The sequence below is a fragment of the Drosophila miranda genome, chromosome XR (assembly GCF_003369915.1).
Source record: "Drosophila miranda strain MSH22 chromosome XR, D.miranda_PacBio2.1, whole genome shotgun sequence".
Classification (NCBI taxonomy): Eukaryota; Metazoa; Arthropoda; class Insecta; order Diptera; family Drosophilidae; genus Drosophila; species Drosophila miranda.
The window spans coordinates 7,861,936-7,874,888 of record NC_046674.1 but is presented as its reverse complement, the minus strand read 5'-3'; the positions used below and the strand labels follow the sequence as shown (position 1 = coordinate 7,874,888).

The window sequence follows — 12,953 nt, the reverse complement described above, 5'->3', positions numbered from 1 at the left end:
TCTTTTTGAAAAGTTGGATGGTAGGATTCTTGAGTTTTTCCATTTAAACCGGATTTAATTCAGTTTGAAGTTGGAAACTGAAGGTGAGGGGCATACGATTTCTGTTTATAGCTGTATGACATTAGACTTTGGAAAATTGTCTGCGAAGAGAGAGATGGCACAATAGACATAACATTTTTACATTTGTAGCTATCACTCCAACAACTCAGGCACTATTTGTGAAAAAATATTGTTTTCGAGCGCACCCACCCATCTAGCTAAATGGATTCTGAAAACAGCAACAATGGATAGTCTCAGCCACAGCGCTGCTCCCAGCTCAACTGGCAAGCCTGGACTGGACGCATATATATCTCTCGCTCTCACTGCAAGCTTTTTGTATAAAGCTGTGTCTGTTCTTGCAGATTGCAGTTAGAAAAGTCTAGTGTCATACAGCTATTACCATTTTTGCGCGGACTGATTTACATATATCGATATTACATTTTTAGCCCATTAAGGGCCAACGAATAAATACTCATGAAAATTATGAAACTTGAGGACCTTGAACGCCGAACAGGTGAAAGATATCGGAATAATTATTTTGTTAGGTAGAGAGGAAAGATGGATCTATGATTATAATTTTAGAACAGCATTATTTTTCGGGGTTTAGTTGTCCGAAAAAGAAAATTGTATCAAAATGGTACGAGCCGTTTAGGAATGGCCCATAGTGGGCTAAGACGGGCAGATGTCGCTGCATCAAATAATAGCCGTATGTAGATATTAGATGTAGTTGCCATGTAGCAGAATGAATTCATTTTTTGAATTTTTGAATTTCTTTCATTAAATATTTTTGCATATAATAATATATTTATTTATACTTCTTTAACTATAAAAAATAGATAAATATTGTTCGAAAGAAGGATCTAATGAGCATCCAACATACGCGATGATATCAATTGTGTCCCGCTAAAAGGGGTGCCCACCTTTAATGTTCTACCATTCGGCCCCACAGAGCGGGATTTTCTCGCACGGAAAATGGCTCGGAAAATTTTGGTTCGTTTGTTTTCGCTCGTCTGTTGCGTCGGTTGTGGGCTTGTGTCGCACGGAAAACTGCGCGGAAATTTGAGCGCTTGCTTTCGCCTCGTACTAGATGCTGGCTGCAGCAGCAACAACAGCAGCAAACAGCAGCGTCAGGACAAATTAAGCAAACTGAGGCCCACGCGCCACGGCCACGGCCAAAACCGTAACTAATCAGCCCCAGACGCTCATTTGAGCCATCAATGGCAGCCAATTTTTGGCCATTTTGCGGCATAAACGGAAACGGAAATGTGCGTTGCTTGTTTAGAAGCGTTACAGGAATGCTATGTTGCCTTAAGGGTGCTTGAGCCTTCGGTGAGTGGGGTGCTTGGAAAGAAGAGAAGACCTTCGGTGGGAAATTATAAAACTTAACGCAGCGCGTGTCCAACTTACTTGACTTTCCACTTCTGTGTGGCAGCCAAGCAGCCAAGGGGCATGGCACGTCAGGCAGAAAGAAGACAAGTCTCTAATGCCATCTGTGGGTACATAAGTACATAAGTATATACTCGCTTTCTTTTTATTTACTTTTTTTTTGTGTGTGTGTGTGCGTATGAGTGCTGTTGTATACGCGTGTTTTTTCCGCTTAGCCTTCTGTGGCTCCTTCGGCCGATTTATTTATCTGGGTGCCCCTCACAGGGTATGGGCACGTATAGAGCGATATGTACATATAGCCTGCCAGCCAGCTCGAAAAGCGAGGAGCAGAAGCTTCAGTTACACTATTGACACATGCACAAACACATAACATAGTTAGTTATGTACGAGAGTGTGGCATGGTGCTCTGGCTGCCCTGCCACATGTCGCACAACTTTGGGCGTTTGTTTGCTTCCGCTACCGCTACCGCTCCCGCTACCTCCCAGGAGCCAAACTCCCACTGCCATAAAAATAGAAATATCCGTAGTTGGAAGCCATAAATACTCCACAGCACTAGCGAGTAAATTTAATTGAAAATACATACGTCAATACCTCTCTCCACTTCTCGACCAGCAGCCAAACTTCTGGCATGAATAAATGACCAAACCCACTTGGGTCCCCGACAACAAGTTCAAGGTGGTGCCGAACTATGCTCCGCATTAAGCCAGCCGGACTGGCTCTCACGCCCCATTCACAGGGGGATTACATGCAGCACCGCCGCATCACAATGGCCAATTTATGGAACTCTCTCTGTCAGTGGTAGTCAATTTAAAATAGATTCCGCTTTATTGAATTGCCCGGCAATGGCAATCCGGATAAGACTGGACTTTATGCATAATTCTGTTTAATGCCTTTCCGTGTTGCTGGGTCATGAAAAAACAATTTGTTCGGATTACACTTCACAGTGCAGAATCTTTGCCATCACTTGGGTCACGAATGGAAGAAACTGTTGGAGATTAAGGGCTGGCACAAGCTATAAAATTCGATTTAATGGTTGAGAAATTCTCCTGGGAGCAGGCCATAGATGGGTCTGGTCTACAATAAACTGTCGGATGGGTATAATTCAATTAGTTTCTGTCGGCACCAGTAATTGCGTGGCCCGTTTAACGAACAGCACAAGCCACACCAATCAATAAGGCCAACACAAATCGACAAATGCCAGGGAGATGGCTAATTGGTCAGTGTGCCGTCAATGTCCCCAGCTTATAAATACTATAAACTAGATCAACGAAAACGATGTCATCAATTAGCATACGTCCTCGGCAGACGTCGAAGCGAGCCCGGGCAGAGGCTTCTCTGCGAAGTGAGGAAATGGAGTGCCTTGCCTTCGGTGTTGTGGAAGCTTCAAAGTTAATCATACGCACCGTTGAACCGGAGCAAATTGTGCTGCATGCTGTAAATGCAGTGCCAGCAGCAGGCTCACACAAACAGAAACACAGAGAAAAGCGATTGCTAAAGGGAAAGGGAAATCCAATACGAAGAAAGCACACCCCCCCTCCCCTTCCCTCCCCGTAAAGCTACAATTTGTTGTCGTCGTCGCGCTTGTTCTCACAAAGTCGAGAATTGTCTTGGCTCGACCGTGAAATGTGTTGTAACAGGCTTAGGATTATATTCAATTTGTGCCCCAAAAGTGGAACACATGTAAACACAGAAGGCCTGCTGTGATGAAAGGTGTCGGACTTGAGGGGAATTCGTGATGCGGCCTTGGAAGAGGCCAAAAACACACATATGATTCTTATAGGAGGAAATGGAAATGGAAATGGGGACTGGGGTAGACATCATTTGGGAACTGACAGCTAGAACCATCAATCAGTTGTGTTCGAACGGGAAAACATTCCTCATCAAAAGCCAGGAAGCAACGCATAGGTTGAGCGCAGATCCGACTAAGAACCAGATTAAAATATTAGCTATTATTTTTGACTTTGTACTGCACATAGTATGGTGGAAAATGGAAGCGGAGCCCAAGGTAGGTGTGCACGTCTAGCGCGTCACGGCTTCGACCCATCATAGAAGTCTCATTCTCCAACCGAATTCCTTAATGGCAGAACCGAATGCTCACCTCTCGGTGGCGACACGTGGGCGGAAAATGCAAAGCACGCGAAAATGCGTTTAAAAGTGTGCAAAACTTGGGGCGCAACTATTCGAGCCGGTTGCAGAGTGAATGATGAGAGAACTTTGTATGCAAATTCTTGGCGTTGCTTCGTCTCCACCGTGCCACCCAACCACCCGACCAGGTGGACGACCCACTCGGCCGTCCTGCCCCGAGTTGCGGTAAGTGTGAGTGACAGCCTGGCAGACACCTTGTCAATGGCTTGCGGCTACAAATAGCCCCAGCCTCAACCCCGAGTCGGGGCAGGGCAGGACCTCATACCGGAGACGCCACACAGCGCCAGGGTATGCAAAGTAGCAAACAACAGCCGTAGAACAGTGACGACAACAAGCAAGAACAGTGGCAACAGCCAAGCCAAGTGGCAACAGCGGCAGAGTCTGCTCTTCTGCATACAGCTGACTGACTACACATCTATATTAACGGGTCTCTCTGTGTTTGTGTGTGTGTTGTTGTGAGTGTGGCATGGGGCATGGGGCATGGGGCATGGGGCATGATGGCACAACTTTCACACGATTCCAGCCTTTTGTTTTTGGGGCCTTGACTTCGCCGCGGGCGTTGCTTTAATGAATGTGCAACACTGATGCATTTCTTTGGCGAACTACGGGGCAGAACAAAAACGTGCGGCATACCTTTCGGGCCGACACACAGAACTGTGGAGGCCAGAAGTGGTGGAATTTCCTAGCAAATGGGAAGTGGGAAATGGGAAATGCCATCCAGTCAGGTACAAGTACATGTTTCATGTTTCATTATTTTGGTATTGAAATTCCTTTGAAATTCCAGCGAAAAGACATGCCACTGATCAAAAAAAGGCTACCAAAGTGTCAGGGTAATACCCTGGCGATTCTCTGGCTTCTATGGCAGCTTTGGGAGGTAGCTACAATACAAAATCAGCCAATCTTAAGAACTGACAGTTATTTGGAAGACTAAAAGATTCATAATATACTGGTATATAATTACTATATACATTAACAGGTACTATATAGACATGGATGTATAATAATATCCGTCATTAGTGCCTTATGGGAGAGTCCCGTGAAGATGTCTGCCAAGGCCGAGATGTCTCCTGGCGGCTATTGCCAAAAAGAAAGAGCAGAGAAAGCGAAATTGCATTGCATTTACTAGCATCGATGAATACACCTTAGCTTGTCTTGGACCTACTTACAGGTCTGTGTGTCCGACTTCCTGCTTCAATTGTTGGGGTATTTTCCAAGTAGAATCCAAAGTTGCACAAACTTCTGTACCAGTGTTGTTCTGAATTGAGTTATTTATATAAATTTGTTGGCATTAGCTGGAAATAGCTTACCAACTCAAATACATATATGCAAATAGCAAGATAAATTATTCAAGATGCCAATAAAGTTGTTACCGGAATTTGGGCCGCAAAATAAGGAAATATACATATATGGACATGGATTTCAATTGAAACTTTGTGCAATCTGAAATAGTGGCTAATGGAGGGGAAGATAACTTTTGAGAGCTGCTTCCATAGAGTCAATTAAATCACTTGAAAATCGATTGCAAGCCACACCTGCAGTGGCACTATCCGTGCAATCTGTGGCACACTTTTGTTCGCCAGATATGAAGAGGAGAGCAGACACCGACGGAGACTGCATTGTGGTCTACCCCAGGGATTTAGTTAGTTAATTATGTATGCAGGCTGAAAATGTTGCACAAACAATGAGTGAAAGAGCGAAAGGGGGAAAGGAGATTGTGCCGCTGGAAGAGGGTGCACAAATAAAGGCTTAAGAAGTTAAGCCAAACAGCTCAAGTATGTGCCACATAAACCATTGAAGCACCCACTCGCACACAAACACACACACACACACACACACACACACACACACACACACAAATACACAACCCCCGGGCAGGCACCATTCGCTTGGTGCCAAGACAGGGGCAGGAGCATGATGCCAACGATTTGCCGGCTCAATGCACACAAATACAGACACCGCTTAGGGTGTGGCAGGGCCAGGAGATTGCCACCACGCTTAGATGCTTAGGTGCTTAGGTGCTTGGGGTAGTGGTAGTTGAAGTTTACTCAAATGAAGGATTCTTCAGGGTAGCGGAAAATTGAATTAAGTTTTCATTACGCAAATAACCAGCAGAGCACTTGCCATAACCCGTACGCTTCTGCATTATTTATTGCACTTTGCAGAGACGACCCCAAATTAACAATCATCACATAAATATATAATCAACAAGCGTCCACGTTCACGACCAAGGGAAGCAGAGCCGCCACAGAGGGGGCAGGAGCAGGCGCAGGAGCCGGAGCAGACACAGACTCAGGCAGAGGCAGAGGCAGAGGCAGACGCACCAGCTGGCGGAACAGCAGACACAGCCAGGAGGAGCAACAGCAGAAGGAGGCCAGTGCCAGCAGGACACAGAAAAGACTCCTTGGCTGGCAGCCAAGAGCAGCTGGCAGCTGGCAGCAGGCAGCAGGCAGCACACCATGTAAACCTCTCTGGGGCCAGAGGGAGAGACAGTCCATGGTGAAGCGATGTGAAAGCTAAACACTTTGCAATATTAAAGAACAGCCAGCGTCGAACAGACCTGTTGCTCATCTCGAACATCCAGTCCGGGTCCAACACCGACACCAGACTCACCATCACAGACACCCAACACCAACACCAACAGGCCAAACCCGACCCAGACCCGACTACCAGAGGACCAGAACCCGCACAGGTGTCGAGATGGCCGTCCACGTGCTGGACTATGATCACTTTGCCATCAGCGCCATTGTTGTGGGCAGCCTGCAGCTGTTCTTCTTCCTCATCAACTCCATACTGCACATGGACAAGCTGACGGACTTTGCGGGCGGCGTCAACTTCATTATCATCTCGCTGTTGACCTTCTTTCTGGGCCAAATTGATCGACCTTCAAAGGTAAGTGCGAAAGCGTACTCTGTTCTGTTCTGTTCCGTATAAAATTTACGCGCTGCATTTTAAACGTGACCATAAACATGTCACCTCCAGATCTCACTCGCTGGAGGGGTGTGCCGCCCAGAGTGGTTTGGCTTTGGCTTTGGTGGCTGTTGCCGGTCGTTTCAGGCGCTGTTGGCTGACATTGAAAACTGAATTTCGCATACGCACGCAGACACCAGAACGTGCAGAAGCACACACACGCACACACACAGATACTAGCATCCCCACATACACATCTATTGCCTCCGAAACAAAAGGTTACGCCCAGCAAGGCCCACGTTTCTGCTGTTGTTTCGTTGCTCGTTGCTGTTGCTGCTGCTGTTGCTGTTGCTGTCGTTGTTGCAGCTGTGGCATGACCTTGGCATCGTGAGGGTCCTCCATCTGTCTGTCTGTCTGTCTGACTGTGGGCCTAAGCGTCTAACTACCTACAGCTTTGTTTTTGGGAGGGAAGATGGGAGTGATGAGACGTGATGGGCGACAGCTTGAACAGCTATTGCTGTATATTGCACAAATTTCATTAAATCACAAGCACCACATAAACAAAGGAAAAATGTAATACAAATTCCAAAGAATGTACCATAAAATGCTTATGGACGTAACTCTTAAGCCAAAGCATTCAGTAGTTCTTATATTAATTTATACCAAGCCAGGCCAAGCATAACAAGAGATTGAGTGGTTGCATTGAGATTTTTCCTTTGAAGGCTGAAAACCACATACCCAAACCACAGGCCAGGCTTATTTGGGAGCGAACTCCTAAGCTAATTGGTTCGGATTGATGAAGATGTTCGAGATAGTGCCACGCAGCTTTTCGAGTCCCCACTTGAGAGGCACACAACTTTCGTCCACTTGGAGCAGGCACCCACGTACAGCTGCATGGCCTTCTGCTTCAACTGTTCCTCTTTAGCGCGCTGGAGGCAAAGGAGATTGCGCTCTCCGTGGGGGCTCACGTTCTGCACGCACTCGGACCAACGCTTTAGTGCATCAAGAAAGAGCAGACTAAAAGCCACTATATCACTTCTATCGAGATACATTAAGTAAAAGCAGAGCTGGATAGGTTCTGGCCCTCCCTTTGACTGCCGCCTGAACGGGCAATTGGTCAGTCAAGCGGATAAGGAGATAAATATTCCGATATACATACATATGTATGAATAAACATATATTTTTTAAATTACCTTAAAAGCAGAACCAATATCCTTTCCTCGTTGTTGTGGTACACTACTCAGGCACACCCTTTTTAAGGAAAACTTTCCCAGTTAACTACGCAATTTGCTTAAATTCCAATTAAAACTTTAACAATAGCATCAGGTATCGGTTCCCACTTTTGGTCACCCACAAAAGTATCGTTTTACCGAATAAACTTGAGAGTCCCGTCAATTTCAATTTGCTACGTAACCACAACCGCAGTGTAAAGCTTTTGGCCAGCAAAGGGAACACAATACGGCATTGAAACATGAGTCCAGCTACAACCCCTTCCCGCCGACATTCTGCATCCCGTTTCAGGCGCCGTAATGGATTCGACCACGGTCAAACAGAAATGTTCCTTTCCGGACATGAATTATACATTTGTTTGAAATTAATTTTGGTGTTCTGTGTTTCGAATATTGATCGAAAATTAATCATGACTCTGTCCTGGCTCCATCCAACCGTGTAGACAGAGCTGCCTGGCTGCCTTGCTGCCTGAGCGCTCGCTTGTCGCCAGGCGGAAGCGGAAGTGGATGTGCTGCCATTGCTGGTGGCTGTTGTTGCTTGTTTTGTCGCTGTTCCTCAAGCAACAGCCGTTATCTGTGCACCCGTGTGTGTGAGGGCCATCAAAATGTTTTATTGCAGTTGTATGCAGCCTAGAGCGCTGCCACTGCCACTGCCACTGCCACTGCCTTTGCCTCTGGCCCTGGCCCTGCCCCGGCCTGCCTGTCGATGGTTTATCGCTGGGGGGTCGTTTAATAAATCGAGCGATAAAATGACTGAAAGCCTTGGCTGAAAGGCAGCTCAATCAAACTGAAAATAGACAATCGAGTGAGCGAACTGTCTTCGCAAATGACAAACCCATTAAACTATCAACTTGTGGCAGCCACAATAAACTGCACAGAACGAGAGAGAACGAGGGAGAAAGAGATAGATATCCTTGCCCCTGGCCATGGCTATCCCAACGTATACGTGAGGGTGGACCCTCAGTGAGGGTGGAAGGCGCGTGTGTGTGTGTGCCTTGGCGGCGGTTATGGCCAAGTGGGCGGGGCTGCCGGCTGCACTTTCACTGTCATTGGCAAAGCAATTTAACCATTTTTTTCCTTGTATGCATTTTTCATGAGCCGTTTGACGGCCCTAACCGTCCCGTGCGAGTGTACATTCCTCCTGCTACCGTATTTCTCTGCTCTGCTTTGCTCATTCCCACTGTGTGTGTGTGGCTGTTGCCATCAATGCCGTTTATAAATATGCAAAGTGCTGCTCGCTGGCAAGCTCAGCTCGACTCGACTCATTCATTATTGAACCACACACCATAGCCATAGCCATAGCCATAGCCATAGCCTTGCCCGAAACCCAGCTCCAATCCATCCTAGAGAGCACTTTTGGCCGCCTCCACTGGCGCGTGCTTTTCTCTCTCCCTCTTTATTTATGCAAAATTCGCATGTGGTGTTTTTTTAAAATAACACATCCGCCCATCCGCCGAGCAACTCCTGCAAACAACACTCGTCTCACACACGAAAAAACCAAATAAAATTCGTGCAAATTACTCGTTGGGCAATGAATACAGCATGAGCAGAGGGTATGGATTGCTTGATACCCTGTAGATGGACGTAGATGGACTGCCATCAGCTACATGGAGATTACATACCCATTGTCTAGCCACCGAAATCTGTACAATATCGGAAGGGGGTCCCCTTTTGACCGATATTAAAATATATTAAAGGTAAAGGAAATTCGTATATCCCATTTTGATAGGAAAGCTGAAAATAGTTACGAGAGTGCCCAAACTAGCCTTGAACTCGACTTTTTGCCAGGCGCGAATATGTCTTGATTCCAGCCCAGATATATCTCAATTCTGTTGCTGGATTACCTTTACCATTTAGCCTTGAACTCTAAATTTACCTAGGCTCCATCATCATCAGCTCGCAAGCCCCCTACCAGCCGCTCTGATTCTCACACAGATATACAGATATACAGCCACAAATTTACGGCATTGCGGGTCTGCCCCAATCTGCCTGCCCATCGATTCACACGCAGGGGTTTAATTTTAAGTGCCTCCCCCTGGGTAGCCAGCCGCTCTGATCCACCATTCCCCTACACATTTCCCTTTCCGCAGGCCTACGACAGCCGCCAGCTGATGGTCACGCTCTTTGTGTGCCTGTGGGGTGCCCGGCTATCCGGATATTTGCTGTATCGCATCATCAAGTTGGGCCGCGACAAGCAGTTCGAGGATACCCGACGCAACGTCATACGCTATGCGGTCTTCTGGACCTTTCAGGTGAGTCGAGAGTCCCAATGCACCATCTCCAAGGTAAGGCTGTTCTTGCGGGTGCCATGTGGCGGGCAAGGTTTCGGGGCCGAAGCGGGGTTAGTTGCGTCAGCCACTTTTCAATTTTGCTTTCAATGACAGAACCTTCAACTTGGAATCCCCCGTCCGTTCGCTGCCCCGAAAATCAATCAAACTGTCACTAATTGACGTGTGCGCAGAGGTTTTTGAATATTTCATATTTCAGCAGTTGTCGACGGGCCAGTGCCAGTCCCAGTCCCCTTCCCCGCCATTCCAGTTGCGTGAAGGAGGATGGAGTGGAGAGTGGCCTGACTGCAATGGCAAACCCCGCACCACACACTACGCCACCCCACCCAGTCCTAGTCCCAGTTCCAGCAACAATTAAAACAGTTTGTAGCGTGGGGGCTTGGAAAATGACATGACACATGTGGGCGATGCCTGTTAAACGTTGAGGGTGTCGGGGAGTGGGTCGAAGGATCTCAGTGCCTGTGTGCGGGTGACGACTGTCGACTGTCCTTCATTGTGTCTGTCTGTCTGCCTGTCCGTCTGTCCTGTGGCGCTGGCGGTGGCGTGCTGCATGTGGCATGTCCCGCAATCGTTTTGTCTGAATTTATTTTCCATTCCAGCAGAAATCACTTGTTGATGAAAAGTCACTTAGGAGTAGAGCAAGCGCCTATATGGGATGTTGTGTAGCGAGAAAAGTGGTTCTTGATTGACAGATAATCGAAAGATATATACAAGATTGAGGGATCAAAGATACCTACATTATTGCCAATTGAATATTCTATATCCTATTGTTCCCTAGGCCGTTTGGGTGTACATCGTCTCACTGCCAGTGATCATCATCAATTCGCCGCGCCATTCGCAGCCGCATGCACCCAAGACGATGACCACCCTGGACTCCACCGGCACGGGCATGTTCATTGTGGGGCTGCTGGCCGAGACCTATGCGGATCTGCAAAAGTTCTCGTTCCGCCAAGACCCGGCCAATCAGGGAAAGTTCTGCAACGATGGTAAGTGGCAAGAAATCCACTGTTCAATTATTATTCAACAAAAATCATCGACAGGGTTGTGGAGTGTTTCCCGTCATCCGAATTATTTTGGGGAGGTCATCATTTGGTGGGGCATCTTTGCCATCTCCCTGAACGTGATCAGCGGCCATGAGTGGGTGGCCATTGCCTCGCCCATCTTTACCACGCTGATCATACTCTTCCTGTCCGGCATTCCGCTGCGCGAACGTAGCGCCGACGAGAAGTACAAAGAGTGAGTAGAGAGGGGTTTGAGAAATTAATTAATCCTCTAATGGGTCCACCCGACCGCTTGCCCTGCCCTGCAGCCAGCTGGAGTACCGCAAGTACAAGGCCTCCACCTCGCCACTGATCCCCGTGCCACCGGCTGTGTACGTGGAGGTGCCCAGTGCCCTGAAGTTCATCCTCTGCTGCGAGTTCCCCATCTACGATTCGATGAGCATCCAGAAGGACCTCAGCCCCTACTCGCTGTCCATCGCCCGCTCCCACTCGCACATTTAGCAGTCAGTGGCCCACTCCAGCAGCACGCAGGCTGGGGTGGGCCAGGTGCACACCCACTCGGTGGCCCACTCGCTCCACAGGGGCCACTGCTACGGCGCCAATGGGGGGGACGCCGAGAGCCACCACAATTGCGGTGGCAGCTGCCGCAATGTGCACGTCAAGTCCAATCCGTACCAGTGCGAGGCGGGCTACGGCCACTATCCGGTGAAGCACACCGACGACGAGGACACGGACGATGGCATCATCTATATGGCCGGGCCCGGATCGGCACCGGGCTGCTCCAAGGCCAAGACGCACTGCATCCACGCGCAGGAGCATCAAAGCCAGAACCAGCACCAGAACCAGAACCAGAACCAGAACCACACGAAGGCAACGAAATGCAGCTACCTGGCAGAGGAGGAGCTGGCCTCCGACTACGATGAGGATGTGCCGGCGATCGACCTGAGCAAGGCCACAAGCGTGGAGAGCTTCGGCACCCGGGTGCAAACAGAACGCTCTGTGAATGCCGATGGCCAGCCCGTGACCGTGACCACGATTTTGTGATTGCAACTATAGGATTATCATTTGCCCAAGAGAGATCCCATTTTTATTACGAGAATATATTGTAAATAGACGGAGCTTTGCATTGTGACGATTGTGGACTCCGTGAAAGTGATTTTGAAAAAAGCATTGCGCCACGAAACGGGTGCCAAAGTACCGGTAAAGGAACAAGGATACCTTCAACCACGCAGCTGTCTAGCACTCTCTAGTCTCTATGCGCTGTAGTTGCTCAAATAACTAATGTGCCTCTTATTATACGAGTATATGCTCTCCGCGTACCCCTAGAATGTTGCACTCTTTCAAAGTTTATGCTACTACTACAACTACTACTACTACTAGTCTTTGTTGAACTCTTGATAGTCAGGGCCCTGTGGCCCATAGATGATCTCCTGATGGTCTGCTCAAGAGTATACATACATATATGTATCTTAGCTGCATATTTTCTTATCGAACCGCAACTCTCGCCCCACCAAAATAAACGAAACTCGAAACCAACCAAAACCAAACTGAAACATATCCCAAGTATATGGCAAAGATGTGAGGCAGAAACAACACGCTAGAATGGGTTATAAAGCCATTGTTATTTTATATACAAGAATACGAGTATCTACTAGCTAAAGATGTATAAGATAAAGATTTAAAGATATATATATTGTATATTGTATGTGGATGTTATCACTATGTGTCTGTGTCTCGCCGGTGTCTCAAATTTCAAGCAGTATTACAAAACAAAACGAAAGAAATTGTACCTAATCGATTATGCTGAGTATGGTTAAAAAATAAACAAAATGCAAGGAACAATGCATACACCTGCGGATTGGATGGTTTTGATGGGTGTACAATCAGTCTGCAACGGTGCGATCTCATCTGCTGTTTCTGAGACCACTTTCTTCTATAAAAACACTGCACAGATGGTG

General features: G+C 47.5%; 1 protein-coding gene across 1 annotated transcript; it reads left to right on the top strand.

Annotated features, from left to right (window-relative positions):
* The first annotated feature begins 3,060 nt into the window (after positions 1-3,060).
* LOC108152587 lies at positions 3,061-12,853 on the top strand. Its single transcript, XM_017282034.2, is given in 6 exon segments — positions 3,061-3,430; positions 5,733-6,459; positions 9,797-9,958; positions 10,773-10,980; positions 11,035-11,230; positions 11,304-12,853. Coding segments are annotated over 5 exon segments (1,494 nt in total). The 5' UTR covers positions 3,061-3,430; positions 5,733-6,267; the 3' UTR covers positions 12,040-12,853.
* The last annotated feature ends 100 nt before the right edge of the window (positions 12,854-12,953 follow it).